At 53.2% G+C, this 23,646-nt stretch overlaps 1 protein-coding gene and 1 long non-coding RNA gene across 5 annotated transcripts in view; one reads left to right on the top strand and one right to left on the bottom strand.

The window, feature by feature from the left end:
• LOC309599162 overlaps positions 1 to 6,911 on the bottom strand; it is an 18,796-nt gene extending 11,885 nt beyond the window's left edge. The window contains exon 1 of the long non-coding RNA XR_014230216.1: positions 6,738 to 6,911. This is a non-coding gene — a long non-coding RNA (uncharacterized lncRNA). The remainder of the gene's footprint in view (positions 1 to 6,737) is intronic.
• LOC309599159 (polymeric immunoglobulin receptor-like) lies at positions 5,137 to 23,646 on the top strand. Of its 4 annotated transcripts, none has more exons than XR_014230214.1 (9): positions 5,137 to 5,606; positions 6,925 to 7,266; positions 7,640 to 7,960; positions 8,650 to 8,979; positions 10,055 to 10,130; positions 19,595 to 19,710; positions 20,127 to 20,176; positions 20,637 to 20,920; positions 22,031 to 23,646. XR_014230214.1 is itself a non-coding variant. In XM_082330378.1 (8 exons), exons 1-8 carry the CDS (start codon positions 5,558 to 5,560, stop codon positions 20,841 to 20,843), a joined length of 1,491 nt encoding a protein of 496 aa, XP_082186504.1. In that variant the 5' UTR covers positions 5,137 to 5,557; the 3' UTR covers positions 20,844 to 21,199. The 4 variants fall into 4 exon arrangements, 2 of the variants coding, with proteins under 2 accessions (XP_082186504.1, XP_082186505.1); XR_014230215.1 differs by lacking the exons at positions 5,137 to 5,606; positions 6,925 to 7,266; positions 7,640 to 7,960; positions 8,650 to 8,979; positions 10,055 to 10,130 and adding exons at positions 13,141 to 13,593; positions 14,912 to 15,253; positions 15,618 to 15,938; positions 16,628 to 16,957; positions 18,034 to 18,109; XM_082330378.1 differs by lacking the exon at positions 22,031 to 23,646 and having other exon boundaries at positions 20,637 to 21,199.

The raw sequence follows: 23,646 nt of genomic DNA, 5'->3' as shown, positions 1-23,646 counted from the left end.
CCTTCCCTCGCCTCCACTGGGGTTGAACCCAGGCCTGCGAGGCACCCAGGTTCACAATCAGCCGCGTGGAAGTTCACGTGCCTCTAAAAACAGAAACATTTCTCCATTTTCCTGAGGCCAAGGGCTGGCCAATTTTAACGATGTTGCTAGTGGGAGTGTCACGGGGTCTTTCAGGGACAACACTGAAAGCGTACCAAGGTGGTGAAGCGTGGCTTCTGTTGATGCAAGGGGGAGAAGAAAACAGCTTCTCCTTGAATTCTGCCTAATACATCTGTGTCTTCTGAAGCGGCCAAGCTCTGTTGATATGGTCAATTCAATTATTGAAGCACGAATTTGGTTGCAAAACAGCAGTGAAGGATTTCTGTGCCAAGCAGTAAGCCACTAAGCACAGGCACATCCTCCAGCAGTACCAGTGTGGGAGAGGAGGGTACAGGGAGAAGACATCTACTGATCCTCTGATCTGCCTCCAGTGGTGCCCTTTCTCTTGGCTCCAAGACAGGCATGGAGCAGGGTCCTCCTGCTTCTGTTCTTCTGTTTTTCAGGTAAGAGAAGGGGTGAGGCAGTACCAGAGGCAAGGGGAGCTCAGGCACAGTGTTTCTCTTGCATTTGTCTAAGGTCCTGTACAATGCATGATATTCCAGCATTAGGAAAGGAATTTTCCAAAAGTTTCTACCACCAGAGCAAGTTTCTTTTCAGATGGAGAAATTCTCTGCACTGCTACGAAAGGAGATGGACCAGCTCTGGTTCCTGTTACCTGGAGATTCTGGCTTCTCCAGGACCATAAGCCATGTCACTCTGGGCACAGTTTCCTCTTCGAGAGCAGGTATAAGGGTGTCGTGCAGACAGCACATCCCCGGGCGCTGCCTGGCCCAGCTCCGCCACTCCCCGAAAGGACACGTGGTCACTGGCTCAAGGGACAACTGTCCTGGCACCGATTCCTTCTCTGCATGTGCAATGTTTAATAGAAATCACAACTACTTAAGGACAGGCTGAATCTGTGTGACTCAAGATAGGAAGGCCTTCAAGCATTTGTTTTGTGGCTGTTAAATGCCTCTTAGGAGTCGTTATTAAGATGCAGAATCCCAGGTACTGCGGCACACCAGGCTGAGTGCACAGAGCCCTGCACCTTTGATGCAGCACAAAAAGCAACGCTGAAGGGAAGGATCCCTCTGAAAACCTCTGTCAAGGAAAAGGAGAGTCTTTGGGAGGCAGCAAGGAAACAAATGTACATAAAAGACTTGCTAATAATTTTGGAGCTGGGATCATCCAAACGACAGCAGCGTAATACTATTTCAGCAGCCCCCAGGAACGACCAGTGCAGATTTACTATCACACACGACTGACATAGTCTTCTGTTCCCTTACCAAACCTTTTATATACTCGGTCTTTCGAAGCCTCCGCAGAGCCAGCTCAGGCCTGTTAACTATTCCATAGAGGGAACATAATTCCATATATATTTGTGCTCAGCGTATCTCTAGACGCAAAGCTTGAATAGATATGAAAAGATCTGTCCCTGAGCACAGTACTAAGCTGGAGAATCTCCTCACCTTTTGACGACCACGGTTTCCCGCCTGATCCCTCCCTTTCTCCCCGGTACACACACCCAACCCTCCAGCCATCACAAGAGCTTGTGCAGAGCTACAGCGGATCCGGCACCAAGCCACACCGCACGATTTCTTTGTTTTTTAAGGGACTGTTTCTGACTCACGCTCTCAAGCAGGACAAACTAAAACCAAGGAGTCCCCCAACACTACAAGACAACGAACAGTTTCTACACCAGATCCTCATAGACAGTCAGCAAGCTTTGGTTGAGGAAAACTATACTTTAGGGCAAATTTGTGATTTTTAACCCAAAAATATATTTGCTTTCTGTGAATGATCAAATTTTTTACTTAAAGTAAATTTGTATTATCCTTTACAATACAGTAAAAAAGGAATTTGGAATAAGGAAAAGGTCCCATTTTCCCATTAGCAACACAGAGGGATGCTGAAATACAACATTCCTTCCCTTCTTTTTCAGTGGAGAGAACTAAGTACTGGAAATTTGGAAAATACGGGTATGAGCACGTCACAGCCTCTTGAACAAGGAAATGTTCATAAGCCAGCACTGACACAAGAGCATCCCCTCTGCCCGCCTGGCGCTTCATCCTCTGGCACAACTCGTGACACTGCGCGGGGCACGGACAGACCCACGCCACGAGAAACACTGCCAATGCTCTGCCGCCCGCTCTCTTACAGTCCGTTTCCCTACCCTTGTTCTGTCTTTTTTACTGCAAGGTTTGTACTGATGAACAGGCAAACAGCACAAAAATAATGGCTATAAAATCTACGCACGTGACAAATAACCATGAAACCTGGGAGAAGCATCTGAACGTTCCCCAGACTCCCCTTCTCCCCAACCTTCTGTTACCTTATTGCTGGATCACACACTCCTCAGACCAAGAATTCAAACAAATGCTATTAAAGTTTGTTACATTAGTCTCCTTTTTCTCCATTTCTGTAAAAAAAGGACAAGCTACTTTAAGGCTTACCTCAATTTTATGTTCTCTCAAATATTTTTGCCAAAGGCTTTTTTTCCCCCGCACAACCTGAGATAAGACAGCCTAAGAATTTACTCAGCAGCTCCTAGCTTGCTAGATTCTTCCACAAAGTTTGAAAAAAGGAATGACTGCCTCTATCAGCGGTTTTATACCAACTCATTTGGTAATGGGCTGAGGCTGCTCAGCTGTGAACACTGATGAGATTCTCCCAGCTCTGCTGTGATGGTGGTAACAGGAAAGGAGAGACGGAGCGCTTGTATCTTAAAGTTGCTCCTATACCTAAATCCAGCAGCTTCGTCCTGTCAGAACTTGGGGCACTGTAGGAAAATAAGTTGTTGTGGGAGAAGCGGGGAGCAGGCGGTGTGTGAGGTACGCAGGATCGAGGTCTCAGCAGAAGCCAGGCTCTGGATTTCACCTGTGAAGGCTTTATCCCATAGTGGATAAGTCATTCACAGATGTGTCATCGTGGCTCTTAGCTGGGATTTATACAGTGGTTCGTATGTTCTGCAGTTGTCCGATACCACTCTGCTGTGGAGCTGAAGAGTCTCTCTATTGTATGTCCCTGTAACGTCCAGAACTACAACGCTACAGGGAAAGCCTGGTGCTGAAGGAAAGATAAAGATAAATGGGATATCTTGGTCAGCACCGATTACCACCTACCAGCATACCCGAACAAGGTTCATTCGGAGAGAAGCACTATGCTTGATGGCAACCAGAAGGGGACAATCACTGTCACAACGCAGAAGCCGCAAGTTGAAGACTCAGGAGTGTACTGGTGTGCGCAGCGCACGTGTTCTCGTTTTACCCAAATAATTGAGATTAAGCTGTTTCCAAGAGTGAGTATTTCTTTTCAAGGAAAGTGTGGGGCATTTTGTAGATTTCTGCCTCACTTTCTCTGCTTACCTTTTCAGTGGTTTGGATTACCTTCTCCCAGGTTACTGAGGAATCATACGAATAGCCGTAGTAGGTCAGCCCAAAGGTCTCCAACACTGGCCGAAGCAGGTAATTAGGAAGGAGTATAAAACCAGAGAAGCACATAGGAACAGCTCTCCAGAATACTCTCCCAGCCTCCAGTGATTTTCTGGAGAGGATATTTTTGTTATAATAGCAATGGCTAAATTCTTTTTTCCTCTTTAATTCATCTACTCCGTCTGCTGACACATAAAAACCTTTGGTGTATGAACAAGCTGTGGTAGTGAGCTCCACACTCGATGCATGCGTGGAGAATTTCCTTTTCTCCTTGTCTCCTAACTAGTGACTTGCATCTTAGAACAGACAGTGAGTTATTGCTCCCTTTCTCTCTCTCCCTGCTATTCCTGATTTGAGAGACTTTTGTAATACCACTGCTGTCGTTTCCTTTCCAGGCAAAAAGTTGTTTTAGTAATTTCTTGTACATAAGGTGCCTCAGATCTTTCTCTGTCTTCGCTGTTTTTCTCTGATCACCAACTCAGCTGACAAATTCAGAGCAAAGACTCCTGATGTTTCTGTTACAAGCTTTGCTTTGTTTGGGGACATGATTATATTATTCTAAAATTTCTTCAGAAGGACAGAATATTTTGGATATTTATTTTTTATTCAGCATCCCAGTTCAATTTGACCCTCCTGTAGCTAAAATGCTTGTGAATCAGATTACAATATTGTGCTTATTCTAATTGTGGGAAACCGATGTAATTGGACATTTTGTCTGGACTTTACTAACCAGTTTGAGCCTTTCCAGAAAGCCGAGGGTATGGAGCTAGGGAGATGCAGCCTCTCTGCTGAGCGCCCGTACAACGTGCAAGATTACAAGGCTGTGCAGAAAGCCCAGTGCAAAGAGACAACCGGGGAAGAGCGAGCTGTGCCGGTCAGGACAGAACAGACGGGCAGGCGGAACGAGAATAGCACTCAGAAAGGAAGATGCAGCAGAAGTGATGACACCCAGAGGGGAGTTCTCAGCATTACCACGGAGAAGCTCACAGTACAAGACACTGGGGCGTACTGGTGTGCTCTTAATGATGACTCTCACCTCTTCCCAACAAAGGAGATGAAGCTGGCTGTTTTCATAGGTATCTTTTTTTTTTTTCTTTTAAATTGGAGAAACTCCTTCCTCCTCATTTTCCTTGCAGAAGAACTCACTTCCCAGGCTTGCTGCCCCACCTGCTCCACCCATTCTCTGCTCTCTGTACTCCGCAGTTCATTTTACCTACTAGGCTGCTCCTGACTCCAAGTTCCCTCACCCCCTCATCTCCAGTCCCTGAATCACACTGGGGAACCAAAAGCACATGGAGAGCCAGGGAGCTGTGTTTAGCTGTCCGTTTTCACAGTAAGTCAAGGCTCAGTAAAGTCAGGAGCTGCTTTGAATGGATTATTTCAATATTTGCATTATTTCTCCTATACTTAAAATCACTTCAGTTGTGCCTATGAAGACACAACTGTGTAATGTGCGACAGCCAAAAGGTTCTGGTCTGGTTTCTCCAGCTGGGCACGCTGCGGGTGGGCACCACGAGGCACCACGACAGAGCACAGGGCACAAGGGGACTGGCTGGGGTGGCGGAGGTCGGGCATCACAAACGGCACGGCCCGCGGGAGGCTCCGTGCGGACACAGCCCTGGACGCATCGCCACCCTGGCTTTGAGGAGACTTTGCAGCGAGGGGCTGGGGAGGGGACACCTTGGGAGCCCAGAGAGAAGGCTAGGCCAGGGCAAAGGTCCTGCTCCATCTCCCGTGGCTCGGGACAGCCAAAGGAGTGCCCCGCTGGTGTGAGGGCAGGGCGCGACAACGGCCAGGTGAGAGCAGCAAAGGGCCTTGGCCATCAGGACGGGCCGAGCTCTGCTCTCAGCCGCTTCCCCAAATGCACCCTGAAATTATCTTCATATCAGTCGCGTTGCAAAACGTGGTGAAGGATTTCCGTGGGACAGCAAGACCTCAGGCACTTCCTCCAGCAGCGTCACTGTGATGCAGGAGGGCTCACAAGGCAGACGCTTTTGAGCGGGACGCGTTGGGCAGCCCCCAGCAATGCCCCTTCCCGGGGCCTGAGGATGGCCATGGAGCTGGGAGTCCTCCTCCTGCTGCCGCTCTGCCTCCCAGGTAAGAGAAGGGCTGGGCGTGCCCCAGGCTTCCCACGCACCCAGCGGAGGGGACACCCTTCCCCACCTCCCGCTGCCCGCGGAGCTCCACAGTGCGGGGGAATCCAACACCGGCCGGACTCTGAGCTGGGCAGCTCGCGGCAGGGATGGGGAGGGAAGGGGCAGCCCCAGTGCCCCCCACCGCACATCTGGCTCCTCCGGGCTCTCGGGCCAAAGCACCCGGGGAGCAGAGAGCCGCGGCCTCCCAAGCAGCCCCCGCGCCTCCCCCAGTCAGCACTTCCCATCACGCTGCCTGGCCCCGCTCGGCTCCTCCGAGGGCAGCCCTGGGCCAGGACAGAGCTCTCCGGGGGCCTCCCTGCCGTCCCAGCAGAAAGCACAAAGCTTTCAGCATGTGGCAGGTTGGGGAATCGAGGCAGGACGGCGGCCAGCTCCTTGTTTCCTTCTGCAAAGGCTTGTTCGTCTCTCAGTGCCCGACCCACGCGGGCTGTGTGTGCAGAGCGCTCTGCACCCTCTGTCCGGCACAGACCGCTCTCGGCAGAGCTGCCCCTAGGTGGGCCTCGCCCCTCTGCCCCACTCTCTGCATCTCCCCCCGCAATCACTGTCTTTCCACCAGCTCCTCACCAGGCTCTCTCAGGGCCAACGGATAAACCCTTCGGAGCAGGGACTGCCTACGTGGGGGTGCCGGGACGGCCCCGCACCCTGCACGGCCTCGCGCCCCGGGTCGCTGGGCGTCCTCGGAGGATGCGGCACGGAGCAGCGGCAGGCTGCTGGGGGCAAGCTCAGGCCCAGCCACGGGCCGAGCATTTCATCCCCAGCACGCACGCTGCCCTTGCTGCTTCCCTCTGTCCCATCCCCACACCCCCTACAGACGGCCACCCGGCTCCTGAGGGGCGGCTGAGCCCCACCACTGCCACCCCTGCGCGGGGAGGGGTTGGTCTCCATTTCGCCTGCGGCAAGGGGCCGTAACAACGGGGCGGGCTGCGGGGGCAGCTCCAAACACTGCGCCACGCACGGCTCCATTTGGGGTTCAAGGTCCAACGCCTCTGCACCCACATCTCTGCGGGTTTGAAATCAAAGACGCCGGGTGTTAAATCACAGTTGCGGTCCCAGCTCAAATCTCAACACTGCTCACCAGAAATCAACCTTCCCGTTTCCAAGCGGGTGAATTTAGCAGGGGAATGGATCTCGGGTTTCGGAGCTCCTCCAGCCACAAGTGCCCACGGAGGAAGGTCGGAGGCAGAGTTTCCCCAGGTCCGTCGGGAGGCGGCGGGCAGCCCTGCGTCAGCTCCCCTCTCCCTCACCACATCTGGTATTTACAGGTCTCCATGCCCAAAGAACCGGCGCTGAGGAGAGCCGATCGGAAGGAAGCACTCTCTATATCCAGTGTCCTTACACACCACAGGCTGACTACCCGCTGCGGAAAGCCTGGGGCCGCATGACAGATCGAGACTTCGATGTCGTAGTGGAGACAACACAATACCTGTACAAAACCAAGGCCACAAAGGGGAAAGTTACAATAGAGGATGACCCCACGAACAGGACCGTGTCCATCACCATGACCAACCTCCAGGCAGAGGACTCGGGCACATACGTCTGTGCTCACCTTTCCTACGATGACAGGTATTACCCACTAAAGGAGATCTCACTGAATGTTTTCAAGGGTGAGTACCTTTTTCCCCACACAAACCCAAGTCTTGTCAGAAAGCAACGTCATTCCTTCCCCCGCTCCGTCCCCCTCTCCCACACAGCGGAGCGGCTGCCCCCGGCCCCCACAGCCCCCACCCTCCCCAGCCTCGCTCCCCACCTTCCCCGCTCGCACAGGCACGGTGTGAAGGAGCCCCACAGACCCGGCTGGCCCTGCAGGCTCTCGCCTCCCTCTTGTCCTGCCCTGCCTCACCCCTGCCCTGACTGGCGGGCCGTCCATGAGGGAGCTGCCCAGGGCAGAGGCTGGCCCAGGTGCCCAGCTCGGGCCGGGGGGCGGATGCCCGTGTGCCCGCTGCTCGCGGGTCAGTGACCACAAGTGCTGTTTTGCAGAGTTGCGCAAGCAGGAGCTGGACAGTCTCTCTGTGCAGTGCCCGTACAGCACGCTGCGGTACAGCACAGGGGCAAAAGCCTGGTGTCGAAGAGAAAGTCCGACTAAATGTACGGTTGTGGTGAGGACAGAATACCCTTCAACACGGCGTAGCAGCAAAGCTCTGGAATACAGAACGTTGATCCAGGACGACAGCCAGCAGAGGACTGTCACCATCACCATGCAGAAGCTGCAGGCCCAGGACACCGGCGTGTACTGGTGTGCGCTCTACAGTAGCCTTGGTCCCACCCGGATGATGGAGGTCAGGCTCTCTGTGGCCAAGAGTGAGTACCTACTGGCAGCCAAGTGGGGACGTTGGCAGATTTCAGCCCACCTCCCCTGCTTGTTCTCCCTCCCGTCCTGCGCCACGCCACGGAGAAGCCCAGCGCTGCCGCCGCACAGCTGCCGCCCATCTCTCCCTGCCTGCCTGTCTCTCTGGCGGACACGCTGGCGGCTGCCCCTTGGGCCTGTGGAGCCACAGCCTGGCCCTTCACGCTCTGTCTGCTGCCAGCAGAGACTCGGGGGAGGTTCCCATGAGCTCCCGCAAGTGGGGCTGCTCTTCACAACTGCTTCCCGCAGGGCCGATCCAGGGGCTCCGGGGGCAGCTTCCCCAGCTCGGCACTCGGCTGGCCCACGCTGGGCGCTGCTGGAGGCCTCCCCCACTGCCAGGCATTGCTCCTGCTCTGGCCCCGCAGCTGCCACCCCTCCCTGGTCCTCGCCTCCCCGACCCTACAGGCTGAGCGCCTGTCAGCATGTGGTCCCTGGGGGAACCAAAGGAAGGGGACAGGACCCCACCCAATTTGAGACTCACCTCTGCACAAGTAATCTGGCTCCAGTCCCCTTCTGCTCCTCGTGCCTGGAGGCAGACGGACATCCAGGGAGCATTCAGCCCACAGCCTGTATTCCAGGGATGGGGAAGGGGTGCCACTGTGCCTGCTTTGGGATCTCACCAAACGTGCCGGGTGTTTTCCAGGGACCCAACAGTACACAGCCAAGGAGTCAGGCAATGTCTCTGTCCGGTGTCTGTACAGCGTCTCAGACTATGGGGCTGTGAGGAAAGCCTGGTGCAAAGAGGGACTTGGGAAAGCATGTACCCTACTGGTCCGCACGAATGGGAAGCACTCAGGGTACCTCAGGACAGCTCAGCAAGGCCGCGTCACGATCCAGGACGACACCCAGCAGGGGATTGTCACCATCACCATGGAGAAGCTGGAGGCAGAGGACGCCGGCGTGTACTGGTGTGCGCTTTATGAACAGCTTCATCTTTTCCGAATGGTGGAGGTTACGCTCAATATTTCTGAGGGTGAGTACTGACCTGTAGGGAAACATGGTTGGTTGTAGATTCCGGACTCTCTTTCCTACTCCCTCCCCCTAGTCTCTGCACTGCCCAGCTTACACCACCTCCCACGTCACATCCGCATGCGTTTGCCGGCCCAAACCCTACAGCATTGTACCTTCCACACCACCCATGCTATGGAAGGGCAGCAGGCATCAGAACTGAACCACACGCACGGGCTGTATTGCTTCTCCTTCACCTGAGAGCAGCTTCAGTGGTTTTCACAGAGGTGCTTCTGTCAGTCGTTCTCGTGATAGCAGTTCTGCCCCTTTACGGCAGCTCATCCCTCGGCTTTCAAAGACCGTTAAGACCTTCCCACTTGGTTGCCGAGAGGACAACCTTTAGACCCGTATTTTAAAGATCTGTGACTTGTAGGCTTTCTTCCAGCATGATGTTTTAACCCTAAGTGCTAACGCTTAGGCACCTGATTGTGGCAGACCAGCAGCGTGCTGCCGTCTGTCTGGAATTTGGCAGAGCAGCTCTGAAGGGATATGGCAATGCAGACGATGAGAGGGGACGGCATAATTCTCCAGGCGAAACCGCTAACACGGGGGACCGAATGCAGTCTCTCAGCGATCGAGCTCCTGCACGCACAACCTCCCCTGGGCCAGAAACAGTCCTGGAAGCAATTGTTACAGCCGAGTCCTTCACAGACCATGCTCTCTGCTCAGTTTTCACAAGCCTCTGCCTGCTTCAGCGCAGAGCGGTTAAGTACGTCATTGCTACCTGGAGACCTTTGCCATAGAGCATGTCTGCTGGCACCTATAGCACCTCCTTCTGCCGTGCCTCGGGGTGGGTACACGCAGAGCAGAGCGGGGCTGAGCTGAGCTCCTGGCGCCTCCCTCCCACGTTCTGACCCTTACGTTGCTTCGCCTGCTGCCAGCAAGTCTTGATGACACAGCTTACAGCCCGGGCGCTTGTCTGTGCTGCGTGTCACAGCGGGAGCGGGTTTGCAGCCATGTAGCAACGGCAGGGAAACCTAGCTGGTAAAGGCAAAGCATCCCAGTAGTGATCATTCTTCTCTTCGTGTTTGGGATTGCAGCATCGGCTGGAACAACGTTGCCAGGTACTGCAGGCACAAGTCAATCAACCCCGTTGGACAACACCCCAGCACCGAGGTAAGGCCTCGAGAAAGTCTCTGAGCTTGAACACAGACAGCAGTTCTCAGTGTCTCGTATTGTTTCCCCTGTATTTAAAATCACTCCAGTGGTGTCTGTAGAGACATTACTGTCAATACACCACCTCGGCAGCTCGACACTTGACCGGCCGTTCTGTTTTGCTTTGTCTCCTGTCACTGACAAAGGTCCATCCTTTCTCTGAATGTATTTTACTTGCAGGTGAAACACCAAACATCTTTTCTTCCACTTCTCCAATGATTCCCTCTAACTCCACTGAAACAACTATCAATAGCGAGGAAGAAATAAAACAAACCAGTTGAGCTGTCCCTTGCTGCCAGCTGAAAGGGGCAGCACAGGCCCGTCTGAACACTAGAGGGGAGAAAAGGGCAGGGTCTCTCTTCTCTTTCCCTCGGTGACAAAAGAATCCCCTTCTTTTAGCAGCAAACAAGTAAGAGGGAATTTGCCAGTCTAATTTTAATCTCACAGACGCAAAACTACTTGAGAAAGTCCTTCACCAAAAAGTGACTAGGAAGCCGTGATGTTAGGGGGCAAAGAAAAAGCATTTCTCAGACTAGAAAGGAGCAAGCAGAAAATAATAGAAAAACTGTGATTTCACCACACACGGCGAAAGAAATGCACGTGGCTGCAAAGATCCTGTCCCAGACACATTGCCAGATGGAGGATACGGCTGGGTATCTCTGTACCGCCTCCTAAGATGAAAACAAAGGGGAAAAACCCCAAAATTTGGGATGTAATAAATTCCAACTGGAAAAAGAAAAATCTCTTGATCCTTGCTGGCAACCTGGGCCTCTGAAACAGGAGGATCTGTAGCTCTTTTGCTTTATTTATGGCATAGCTAACGTCTTCTTCCATCCTCCTTGCATCGTGATACCATGGAGCAACGAGTCTTCACACATCTTGCATTCTGTGTAAAAATCTCTGTGCTCTTTCCGTTTCTCTGTCTTCTTTCTTGATTGTAACTGTTAAATTTGCTCCTTTCAGGAGTTTTCTATGTGGGGAAGATATCTCAAAAACAATCTGTAGTATCCAGCTCCCCATGGTTTGCAAAGCTAAGTCTTTCATAATGCTAAACTGCCATCTGTAGAATTATGCCTGGGACAGATTCACCTTCCTTTTTACCTTCCTCATTTGAGTCTCCCTTAAATAATAATTCCTGCTGGATTCCCCTTACGGATGAAGAAAGCAAGCACTCATGTTCTATGAAATCCTTACCCTTCTTGGGGAACCCCTCCGCCTCTCTGGCTCAGTTCTGCTGCTCTTGGGGGGGGTTTAATTTGTTTTGGTTTGGGGTTTTTGTATATTTTTTTCTTTTCTTCTAGCTTGCAGATCATCCTTTGGCTTGTCATTGGTATTGTGACCAACAAGATCCTGGCAATAGTGATCCTAGTGTTCCTCACGAGAAGGAGGAAGAGGAACTCCACAGCGAAGGCATCTAGATAACAGTAAGCAGCAAAACCACAGTGCAAAAGAGCAAGCCATCCCCACAAGGGGAACCACCTGCCTGGTGGGGATGCAAGTCATGTGGGCTTTTAGCCAAAACCAGAACAAGTCCCATCTCACCAAAGCTTTTCCACTGGGGCAAGCTCATGTAATTGAATCCTGTTCGGAGAAGCAATGAAATAGAGTAAGACAGGACACAGACACCAACAGGCACCCTGAGACGCTGCCCTTGAGCACAGTGATAAGAAAAGGAAGAGAGGGGTAAAGAGGCTTGGGGAAAAAACCCTGTGCTATATAGAGGCACGTTTCCCCTCTTTTTCCCTGTGTCTCTTGAATTTCCCAGAAGCAGCTCCTTCCACTACACCACTCTTGGCTGGTAGGGCCGACACATCACATCACTTTATACCGCGGCGCAGTTAAATCCCACACAGTCTAAAAGCAGGCAGGGTATTAGCTTCTCCCCCTCTGTTGCTCAGCACCAACCACTCTGGTGTGAATTTCCCTCCCGATATTACTCAGAAGGAAACATTTTGCTTAAGCGAAGAAACCTCTCCCACAGCCTAAATATCTCCAAATACATTAAGCCTCCCTTTCACAAGGCTCAGGGGGCAGTTTGCATGACCAGTCAATTCGTCCCTGGTTCCCGAAGTTCCTATAATTCTGCAGGGCACAGTGAGTGTTTACCCCGTCAGGAAACATTAGCCTTCTTTTCCCCTTGCTGGACTGAAGTATGAACACATCCAGGCTAACAGACATCTCATGAAAGACTTTTCCCTCTTCCCGTCCAGGGCAGGAGAGGAGAAAGTTGAGAAGAGCTCACGTGACACCCTGTGCCAAAAGCAGCTCCATGCCCCAGGTCGAAGAAGTCTCCTCCAGCAAGCCAGAGCACAACCTACCACCCGCTGCCACCCTGCCAGCCTCACCTGAGGCCAGCCCTTAAACATCTTCCTGCATGTAATAGGGCAAAGGCAAAAGGGACTTTGAGAGAGGGAAAAACCAGCTTCCTATCGCCTCTTCATTAATACTCTCTTTCCTCCTCCTCCTCCTTCTACTCTTCCCATCTCCAGCCCAGCCAGCAGCCTCACCTCCTCATCTCCTTTTGACCAGCAGAGGAGAGAGGCAGGCTGGGAGGAGCCCATGGGCACCATCCGCTGCTGGGAGCGGGCCTGGCAGCCGGGCTGGGCTCTGCCACCAGCACTCCTGTATTGCCAGGTCCCACCTGGGAGCAGCCCCTGCAGCAGAGCAGGGTCTCACCCCGCAGCACCCGCACTTCCCACAGAGATCGGCAAACCTTCTCGGCTTCCCCACGGGCCCCTGCACCAGGGCTCTGCAAGGTTGCCCCACGGTAAATAAAATGTGCGACAGCCAAAAGGTTCTGGTCTGGTTTCTCCAGCTGGGCACGCTGCGGGTGGGCACCACGAGGCACCACGACAGAGCACAGGGCACAAGGGGACTGGCTGGGGTGGCGGAGGTCGGGCATCACAAACGGCACGGCCCGCGGGAGGCTCCGTGCGGACACAGCCCTGGACGCATCGCCACCCTGGCTTTGAGGAGACTTTGCAGCGAGGGGCTGGGGAGGGGACACCTTGGGAGCCCAGAGAGAAGGCTAGGCCAGGGCAAAGGTCCTGCTCCATCTCCCGTGGCTCGGGACAGCCAAAGGAGTGCCCCGCTGGTGTGAGGGCAGGGCGCGACAACGGCCAGGTGAGAGCAGCAAAGGGCCTTGGCCATCAGGACGGGCCGAGCTCTGCTCTCAGCCGCTTCCCCAAATGCACCCTGAAATTATCTTCATATCAGTCGCGTTGCAAAACGTGGTGAAGGATTTCCGTGGGACAGCAAGACCTCAGGCACTTCCTCCAGCAGCGTCACTGTGATGCAGGAGGGCTCACAAGGCAGACGCTTTTGAGCGGGACGCGTTGGGCAGCCCCCAGCAATGCCCCTTCCCGGGGCCTGAGGATGGCCATGGAGCTGGGAGTCCTCCTCCTGCTGCCGCTCTGCCTCCCAGGTAAGAGAAGGGCTGGGCGTGCCCCAGGCTTCCCACGCACCCAGCGGAGGGGACACCCTTCCCCACCTCCCGCTGCCCGCGGAGCTCCACAGTGCGGGGGAATCCAACACCGGCCGGACTCTGAGCTGGGCAGCTCGCGGCAGGGATGGGGAGGGAAGGGGCAGCCCCAGTGCCCCCCACCGCACATCTGGCTCCTCCGGGCTCTCGGGCCAAAGCACCCGGGGAGCAGAGAGCCGCGGCCTCCCAAGCAGCCCCCGCGCCTCCCCCAGTCAGCACTTCCCATCACGCTGCCTGGCCCCGCTCGGCTCCTCCGAGGGCAGCCCTGGGCCAGGACAGAGCTCTCCGGGGGCCTCCCTGCCGTCCCAGCAGAAAGCACAAAGCTTTCAGCATGTGGCAGGTTGGGGAATCGAGGCAGGACGGCGGCCAGCTCCTTGTTTCCTTCTGCAAAGGCTTGTTCGTCTCTCAGTGCCCGACCCACGCGGGCTGTGTGTGCAGAGCGCTCTGCACCCTCTGTCCGGCACAGACCGCTCTCGGCAGAGCTGCCCCTAGGTGGGCCTCGCCCCTCTGCCCCACTCTCTGCATCTCCCCCCGCAATCACTGTCTTTCCACCAGCTCCTCACCAGGCTCTCTCAGGGCCAACGGATAAACCCTTCGGAGCAGGGACTGCCTACGTGGGGGTGCCGGGACGGCCCCGCACCCTGCACGGCCTCGCGCCCCGGGTCGCTGGGCGTCCTCGGAGGATGCGGCACGGAGCAGCGGCAGGCTGCTGGGGGCAAGCTCAGGCCCAGCCACGGGCCGAGCATTTCATCCCCAGCACGCACGCTGCCCTTGCTGCTTCCCTCTGTCCCATCCCCACACCCCCTACAGACGGCCACCCGGCTCCTGAGGGGCGGCTGAGCCCCACCACTGCCACCCCTGCGCGGGGAGGGGTTGGTCTCCATTTCGCCTGCGGCAAGGGGCCGTAACAACGGGGCGGGCTGCGGGGGCAGCTCCAAACACTGCGCCACGCACGGCTCCATTTGGGGTTCAAGGTCCAACGCCTCTGCACCCACATCTCTGCGGGTTTGAAATCAAAGATGCCGGGTGTTAAATCACAGTTGCGGTCCCAGCTCAAATCTCAACACTGCTCACCAGAAATCAACCTTCCCGTTTCCAAGCGGGTGAATTTAGCAGGGGAATGGATCTCGGGTTTCGGAGCTCCTCCAGCCACAAGTGCCCACGGAGGAAGGTCGGAGGCAGAGTTTCCCCAGGTCCGTCGGGAGGCGGCGGGCAGCCCTGCGTCAGCTCCCCTCTCCCTCACCACATCTGGTATTTACAGGTCTCCATGCCCAAAGAACTGGCGCTGAGGAGAGCCGATCGGAAGGAAGCACTCTCTATATCCAGTGTCCTTACACACCACAGGCTGACTACCCGCTGCGGAAAGCCTGGGGCCGCGTGACAGATCGAGAATTCGATGTCTTAGTGGAGACAACACAATACCTGTACAAAACCAAGGCCACAAATGGGAAAGTTACAATAGAGGATGACCCCACGAACAGGACCGTGTCCATCACCATGACCAACCTCCAGGCAGAGGACTCGGGCACATACGTCTGTGCTTACCTTTCCTACGATGACAGGTATCACCCACTAAAGGAGATCTCACTGAATGTTTTCAAGGGTGAGTACCTTTTTCCCCACACAAACCCAAGTCTTGTCAGAAAGCAACGTCATTCCTTCCCCCGCTCCGTCCCCCTCTCCCACACAGCGGAGCGGCTGCCCCCGGCCCCCACAGCCCCCACCCTCGCTCCCCACCTTCCCCGCTCGCACAGGCACGGTGTGAAGGAGCCCCACAGACCCGGCTGGCCCTGCAGGCTCTCGCCTCCCTCTTGTCCTGCCCTGCCTCACCCCTGCCCTGACTGGCGGGCCGTCCATGAGGGAGCTGCCCAGGGCAGAGGCTGGCCCAGGTGCCCAGCTCGGGCCGGGGGGCGGATGCCCGTGTGCCCGCTGCTCGCGGGTCAGTGACCACAAGTGCTGTTTTGCAGAGTTGCGCAAGCAGGAGCTGGACAGTCTCTCTGTGCAGTGCCCGTACAGCACGCTGCGGTACAGCACAGGGGCAAAAGCCTGGTGTCGAAGAGAAAGTCCGACTACATGTACGGTTGTGGTGAGGACAGAATACCCTTCAACACGGCATAGCAGCAAAGCTCTGGAAGACAGAACGATGATCCAGGACGACAGCCAGCAGAGGACTGTCACCATCACCATGCAGAAGCTGCAGGCCCAGGACACTGGCGTGTACTGGTGTGCGCTCTACAGTAGCCTTGGTCTCGCCCGGATGATGGAGGTCAGGCTCTCTGTGGCCAAGAGTGAGTACCTACTGGCAGCCAAGTGGGGACGTTGGCAGATTTCAGCCCACCTCCCCTGCTTGTTCTCCCTCCCGTCCTGCGCCACGCCACAGAGAAGCCCAGCGCTGCCGCCGCACAGCTGCCGCCCATCTCTCCCCGCCTGCCTGTCTCTCTGGCGGACACGCTGGCGGCTGCCCCTTGGGCCTGTGGAGCCACAGCCTGGCCCTTCACGCTCTGTCTGCTGCCAGCAGAGACTCGGGGGAGGTTCCCATGAGCTCCCGCAAGTGGGGCCGCTCTTCACAACTGCTTCCCGCAGGGCCGATCCAGGGGCTCCGGGGGCAGCTTCCCCAGCTCGGCACTCGGCTGGCCCACGCTGGGCGCTGCTGGAGGCCTCCCCCACTGCCAGGCATTGCTCCTGCTCTGGCCCCGCAGCTGCCACCCCTCCCTGGTCCTCGCCTCCCCGACCCTACAGGCTGAGCGCCTGTCAGCATGTGGTCCCTGGGGGAACCAAAGGAAGGGGACAGGACCCCACCCAATTTGAGACTCACCTCTGCACGAGTAATCTGGCTCCAGTCCCCTTCTGCTCCTCGTGCCTGGAGGCAGACGGACATCCAGGGAGCATTCAGCCCACAGCCTGTATTCCAGGGATGGGGAAGGGGTGCCACTGTGCCTGCTTTGGGATCTCACCAAACGTGCCGGGTGTTTTCCAGGGACCCAACAGTACACAGCCAAGGAGTCGGGCAATGTCTCTGTCCGGTGTCTGTACAGCGTCTCAGACTATGGGGCTGTGAGGAAAGCCTGGTGCAAAGAGGGACTTGGGAAAGCATGTACCCTACTGGTCCGCACGAATGGGAAGCACTCAGGGTACCTCAGGACAGCTCAGCAAGGCCGCGTCACGATCCAGGACGACACCCAGCAGGGGATTGTCACCATCACCATGGAGAAGCTGGAGGCAGAGGACGCCGGCGTGTACTGGTGTGCGCTTTATGAACAGCTTCATCTTTTCCGAATGGTGGAGGTTACGCTCAATATTTCTGAGGGTGAGTACTGACCTGTAGGGAAACATGGTTGGTTGTAGATTCCGGACTCTCTTTCCTACTCCCTCCCCCTAGTCTCTGCACTGCCCAGCTTACACCACCTCCCACGTCACATCCGCATGCGTTTGCCGGCCCAAACCCTACAGCATTGTACCTTCTCACACCACCCATGCTATGGAAGGGCAGCAGGCATCAGAACTGAACCACACGCACGGGCTGTATTGCTTCTCCTTCACCTGAGAGCAGCTTCAGTGGTTTTCACAGAGGTGCTTCTGTCAGTCGTTCTCGTGATAGCAGTTCTGCCCCTTTACGGCAGCTCATCCCTTGGCTTTCAAAGACCGTTAAGACCTTCCCACTTGGTTGCCGAGAGGACAACCTTTAGACCCGTATTTTAAAGATCTGTGACTTGTAGGCTTTCTTCCAGCATGATGTTTTAACCCTAAGTGCTAACGCTTAGGCACCTGATTGTGGCAGACCGGCAGCGTGCTGCCGTCTGTCTGGAATTTGGCAGAGCAGCTCTGAAGGGATATGGCAATGCAGACGATGAGAGGGGACGGCATAATTCTCCAGGCGAAACCGCTAACACGGGGGACCGAATGCAGTCTCTCAGCGATCGAGCTCCTGCACGCACAACCTCCCCTGGGCCAGAAACAGTCCTGGAAGCAATTGTTACAGCCGAGTCCTTCACAGACCATGCTCTCTGCTCAGTTTTCACAAGCCTCTGCCTGCTTCAGCGCAGAGCGGTTAAGTACGTCATTGCTACCTGGAGACCTTTGCCATAGAGCATGTCTGCTGGCACCTATAGCACCTCCTTCTGCCGTGCCTCGGGGTGGGTACACGCAGAGCAGAGCGGGGCTGAGCTGAGCTCCTGGCGCCTCCCTCCCACGTTCTGACCCTTACGTTGCTTCGCCTGCTGCCAGCAAGTCTTGATGACACAGCTTACAGCCCGGGCGCTTGTCTGTGCTGCGTGTCACAGCGGGAGCGGGTTTGCAGCCATGTAGCAACGGCAGGGAAATCTAGCTGGTAAAGGCAAAGCATCCCAGTAGTGATCATTCTTCTCTTCGTGTTTGGGATTGCAGCATCGGCTGGAACAACGTTGCCAGGTAGTGCAGGCACAAGTCAATCAACCCCTTTGGACAACACCCCAGCACCGAGGTAAGGCCTCGAGAAAGCCTCTGAGCTTGAACACAGACAGCAGTTCTCAGTGTCTCGTATTGTTTCCCCTGTATTTAAAATCACTCCAGTGGTGTCTGTAGAGACATTACTGTCAATACACCACCTCGGCAGCTCGACACTTGACCGGCCGTTCTGTTTTGCTTTGTCTCCTGTCACTGACAAAGGTCCATCCTTTCTCTGAATGTATTTTACTTGCAGGTGAAACACCAAACATCTTTTCTTCCACTTCTCCAATGATTCCCTCTAACTCCACTGAAACAACTATCAATAGCGAGGAAGAAATAAAACAAACCAGTTGAGCTGTCCCTTGCTGCCAGCTGAAAGGGGCAGCACAGGCCCGTCTGAACACTAGAGGGGAGAAAAGGGCAGGGTCTCTCTTCTCTTTCCCTCGGTGACAAAAGAATCCCCTTCTTTTAGCAGCAAACAAGTAAGAGGGAATTTGCCAGTCTAATTTTAATCTCACAGACGCAAAACTACTTGAGAAAGTCCTTCACCAAAAAGTGACTAGGAAGCCGTGATGTTAGGGGGCAAAGAAAAAGCATTTCTCAGACTAGAAAGGAGCAAGCAGAAAATAATAGAAAAACTGTGATTTCACCACACACGGCGAAAGAAATGCACGTGGCTGCAAAGATCCTGTCCCAGACACATAAGGCCTCGAGAAAGTCTCTGAGCTTGAACACAGACAGCAGTTCTCAGTGTCTCATCCGCAGTACGCCTGTCTTCCTGGGGCAGGCAGCCCCTCGGCATTCTGAAGACTCCTGCTTACAGAGGAATTAGATATGACAGGCGTCCTTACCAAAGATGGCCCCTCCTCTTCCAGCTCCTGCCCAGAGTGTAATTACAAAGGAAGAAGCAGACTGATAAAATCAAGTCACAGCTTTCTGGAATGCACATGCTTATCTACTTTTTTATCCTTATCTCTTTGGGCCATGCTCTTTGCAGCAATAGAAGCTCCCAGATTCTGCCCCTAAGCCTTTCTGTCTCACTCCTGTCCACAAATATTTAACAATGAAACAGTCCTTGGCTGCTACTTTATCCTTCCATTTACCAGGCTGTTAAATGTAAGGGATTTTTTTCCCCTTTGGACATCTGCTGTCATCAACACTACAGCAGCACCTAAGAGTACAATCATACATCAGCTCCAGCGCAGCAGGTGCAGCAAAACACAGGAGGAAAAGGCAGTACCTACTCCAGAGATCCTGGAATTGTGCTCTGAACTTTGAACAGCGGCTTGTTTTTAAAACCCAGAGAGTAGTTTAGGAAAAGCTCAGAAGGCACACCCAGGTAGAAAAATCAAGATAGCATTGCTGCAGGAGAACCAGACCCTGCTTCCAAGTGCATAAAAGCTAGTGCATAAAAGCTATTCCTGTCCCTTTTTTTGGTCACTGTTTGGTAACGGGCTGTGCCAGCATCATGCTGTGCTACCATCTAACACTGGTAACTCCTTTGCTCTCCTGGCTTCAGGTCAAAAGTAAACATCTCTGTCCTGCTCTCTGTGATCCTGAGCATCATGTTCATCCTGGCACTTATCGGCTTGGTAACGCTGTGCGTCAGGCGGCGCAAGCAGCAGAAGAGAAGAGGTATGTGGAGACTGGTGATGCCTTGTGTTCTAGTCTGTACTAAACAGGGCCGTCTCTGGCCATCTCTTTGCCACTCCAGGCGAGCTTATTCCCAACTCAGTGCCCTGGAGGAGATAAGGCAGGTGCAGCCTGGGAAGCCTCAAGGCAGGCTCCTTGCCGTGATCTCCTCTCCCAATAAGTCAAACGCGTGTTCCTCCAGACTCTGCACAGGACACCTCCTAACATGTTAGAGGAGAATTAAAGTGAGAGCAATGTGCTCATCAGATTCAGGGTAGATGGGGCCCACTGGCACACCCATTGCTTCTATCACTGGGCAATCCCACAGCCTTCCCCAAAACTCCTGAAGCACAGGCAATGCCCAGGCATTTCATGGACTTCTCTACTTCTAAAACCTCTGATTTTGACTGTTTCCAAAGGTACCAGCCAAGCAGAGGACACCTATGACAAACCAGAGGACACATCACAGGTAAGGAGAACGATAGATTTCCCATACGGTACCTGAATCCCTTACCAATAGTCTGTGAGGCTGACCCATCTGATGAGGGCCTCGGCGCCCGTTTTTGGTTGTGAGCAGGAGGGGAAATGGTATTTAATGTCACTAGAGAGAGGAATGTTCCCAGGTGGAGAGAGAGGGGGTAATTAATGTAAGGAAGGAAAGTCCAGTAGGAAAAAACCACAGTGGAGGAAATTCTAGTAATCTCTGTGAAATTACTCAGACTAGAAACCAAGGTTAGATGATGAGGTTGTAACCTGTATCAAGGAGAGGGGATAAAGGAAAGAGCTTTCTGTTCTTCCACCTCTGTTGTGACCAAAGGTAAGTTTTTACATGGCTTCTCCTTTCCTCCTGGGAAAATCTTGTTCTTTTGGTAACAGCTGTGGCCTGGCACTGAATCATGTTAACAAGCATTTTCCCTTTCTTTTCATAGCTTGACAGCACTGAAAGAATGGAAAGTCCCAAGGATGACAGCAAAGACCTAAAATATGTTACCCTGAACTTCAAATCTCGACCCAGCCCTGAGGATCCTCTCTACTGCAATGTTGAACAAATTCAGACTCACAGGAAACCCGAAGATGAAAATGTGGAATACGCTATCATTGAACTCAAGCAGTTACCGACGAATGACAAAGGATGAAACACAGAATCCCAAAACAATCCAGAAAAGAATGGGAGAAAAGAACTGGAATACAAAGTGGGAATGGGGAGTAGAAGGTGTGTGGATGGACACGGGGAAAAGATCTAAGGTTTTGCTGCCATGTGTATGTTGCCTATGCATTTTAAGACCTTCCTCCTATTAGCGGCCAGTAGAAAATTTTGCCACAAGTGCACAGATTCTCTCAGGTCAGACAGAGGTGCTGGGTAATTCTCAGGATCCCTTGCACATCTGCCTTCTTCAATTCCATTAAAACACAGATTCTTTTGGCGAGGCAGGTGTTGAGGACTGACCTTTTGAAAAAGAGCAATATTCATCTGGACGTGGATGGGTTTGGTATTTCAACTCTATGTTCACTGGTAGAAACTCTATCCCACTCCTAAGGGTTCAGCTACTATGGCCAAGCAAACTCATTCCAGTGCTGCAGGGATAAAACTCTAACCTTGCTGTGACCGGGTTCATTTGCCACGTCATGGGTGGGGGACACGAGCACTGGGTTATAGGAATTAGCAGAACCAGCACCAACCTGAAGGCAAATAGCTTGAGGGTGTATTGCAACACGATGATATGCTGTATTGCAAACTGTGCAAACTGAGGATTGTGCTGCATGAATCTGAGCACCAGAAGGCCTTGTAGCTACAAAACAATGGTGCATCTAAGTACTACGTACACCTTTTGAGACTTAGTGCAAATTCCCCTGTAACCTAAATTTATCAGTCTGCTTAGGTAAGAAGTAAGATGGTAAGAGGCTTTCAAACTAAAGCTAAATGTTTAGCTTCAGATCGAGAAATAGAGCGTGCACGCTGGAGTTTGGGGGTAGGAGGGAATGAAGGTGATGTCACTTCGAGCGCATGTACAAGCGTCCCTTTACGGAGCACGGAGGGTTGTGGGATGGATTCAGTGTGGCTGCTGTGCTTGCACTAGCAAGAGCCTCCAACACTGTACCCTCTGGACAACTCCATTATTTCCATGCTTGAGGGCTGAATTTGCTCTCAGGGCCACCCACAGCCACAGCATATTTATGCAGTCTTTGAGGCCTGTACACCGAAAACACAATGAAGTAGCAGCTGAAATCTGAAGTTACAGGCATGGCTTCCCATGGGTAGCTTGTGCAGACTGCCCCATCCTTTCACCACCTCCTAATCAAAGGCCCTTACTTTGTTCAACAGCTTCTGGCTGGCCTGCTGTCTTGCACCCTCTGTTCCCCAAGAACACACAGACTGGCTGCTTGAACCAAGGCAGTGTGGAATCAAGACAAGCAGGGAGAACCAAAATCGAGTATTTCTGGAGAAAGGAAAGAAGGGAACACCATGTGGTATTGCATTAGAGGAGTGGACAGGGCACTGGGATGTTTTTTGCTTGCTGTGCTAACTGCAAGGACGAGCCCAGAGAGAGGCGTGAGGAAGGTCTGTAGCACAGAGCAAGGAACTGCTAGGCTGTGCGAAGAAGCTGCAGGAAGTGTGACACAGAGAAGAGAGGAAGAAGTATGAGCGTAAGAGGGCTGGTCTCAACATCAGCTGATATAACAGAAGAGACACAATGGTAATTAAGAGTGGATTATTTACAGATGTAAATGTCCAAGTAAGTCAGACACACCATGTATTTATGGATCTCTAGTGCAGCTATGATGCAGGCTGGCAATTCCCAAGAGCTGCCACAGGAACACTAGACTGGCTGGGACCTCATCAAACCCTGCTACCCTGGATAATCACACCGTCAACTCTCAAACGTGTTTTTCCAATGCGCTTGGTCTCTTGCCTTCATTGTTATGAGGCATCTTTGCATTCTTCAGCAATCACTACCCAGCTAGTCTCAGACGTAGCTCCGTTCTTTTGCAGCACTGTGCTGTACTTTAAACAGCTCTTCCCAGCCTGTTCACCAGTGCAGCAGGTCCTTTCGAAGTTCTTTGGAAGACCAATACAAACCAGCACGCCTACTTCCAGCACCTTTTATTTTTTTGGCTACACCATAGAAAGCAAGCTTTTGTGGCTTCTTCTAAAGTCACAGGAGAGCAGAAATGCATGTGCAGTTTTATGGGAAAGCTCACCAGGGCCTTGGAAGGTGATACTCCATATGACACATTTGCTGCCTTTACAGCAGTCATGTGGTGAGCAATATGAAACGAGTTTGCTGGGGCTCAGCTCAGTTTCTCCAAAAGACCAAAACCCCTGGTGCTTTATTTGGCTGCACCAAGCTCTGCAGAGAGGTGGCAAATTAAAGGGGCCTGAACCACTCCCTATTCACAAGCCAGCCACATCCATCTCTTGCTATAGCTGCAGCAGGGAAGCTGATCTATTTTTTGAGATTTTCAGAGTTGACATGTTTAACCTGAAATGACAGAAAGAAAAGGAAAATGGTTCTGGAAATGGTTCATTCAGCCCAAGATTCCCCTAACTATTTGCTATGTGTGCAGTCAGTTACGCTGGGTCAAACAGTGGAAGAGTAATAGTAGAAAACAATTGAGCTCAAGAGAGACATTCTCAGGGAGACAGCTGCTGATCAAAGAGAATCCAGATTTGTGCTCACTGGAGTGAGAATGAACAAAGACTGCAATCAGTAAGCCTCACAGAGAATTTTTGGATACAGTAAGGTACCATTTTCTTAAACACTAATTAGAGGAAAGAAAAAGAAGGCACATTTATGAATAGATAGACCTGCAGGTTTATCTGCCTGTTAAGAAGCAGATAAGCACGCAAGTTAAGAAGCCAGGGTCTATTCGTGCTTGCATGGAAGATCTCCAAGTAAATAAATTCAAAAAAGAAAAACCAGCAACCCATCCACAGCC

The sequence above is a fragment of the Platalea leucorodia genome (genome assembly GCF_965183815.1).
Source record: "Platalea leucorodia genome assembly, chromosome: 19".
NCBI classification, from domain to species: domain Eukaryota; kingdom Metazoa; phylum Chordata; class Aves; order Pelecaniformes; family Threskiornithidae; genus Platalea; species Platalea leucorodia.
This window is presented reverse-complemented; position numbering and strand designations above follow the sequence as displayed.

What these genes read in the sequence shown, in the direction of transcription:
- LOC309599159 (XM_082330378.1), top strand. Translation starts at nt 5,558, where the DNA reads ATGGCCATGGAGCTGGGAGTCCTCCTCCTGCTGCCGCTCTGCCTCCCA. An exon ending in GCTGCCGCTCTGCCTCCCAG is followed by an intron (nt 5,607 to 6,924) that starts GTAAGAGAAGGG and finishes TGGTATTTACAG; the next exon opens with GTCTCCATGCCCAAAGAACC. An exon ending in CAGGCTCTCTGTGGCCAAGA is followed by an intron (nt 7,961 to 8,649) that starts GTGAGTACCTAC and finishes GGTGTTTTCCAG; the next exon opens with GGACCCAACAGTACACAGCC.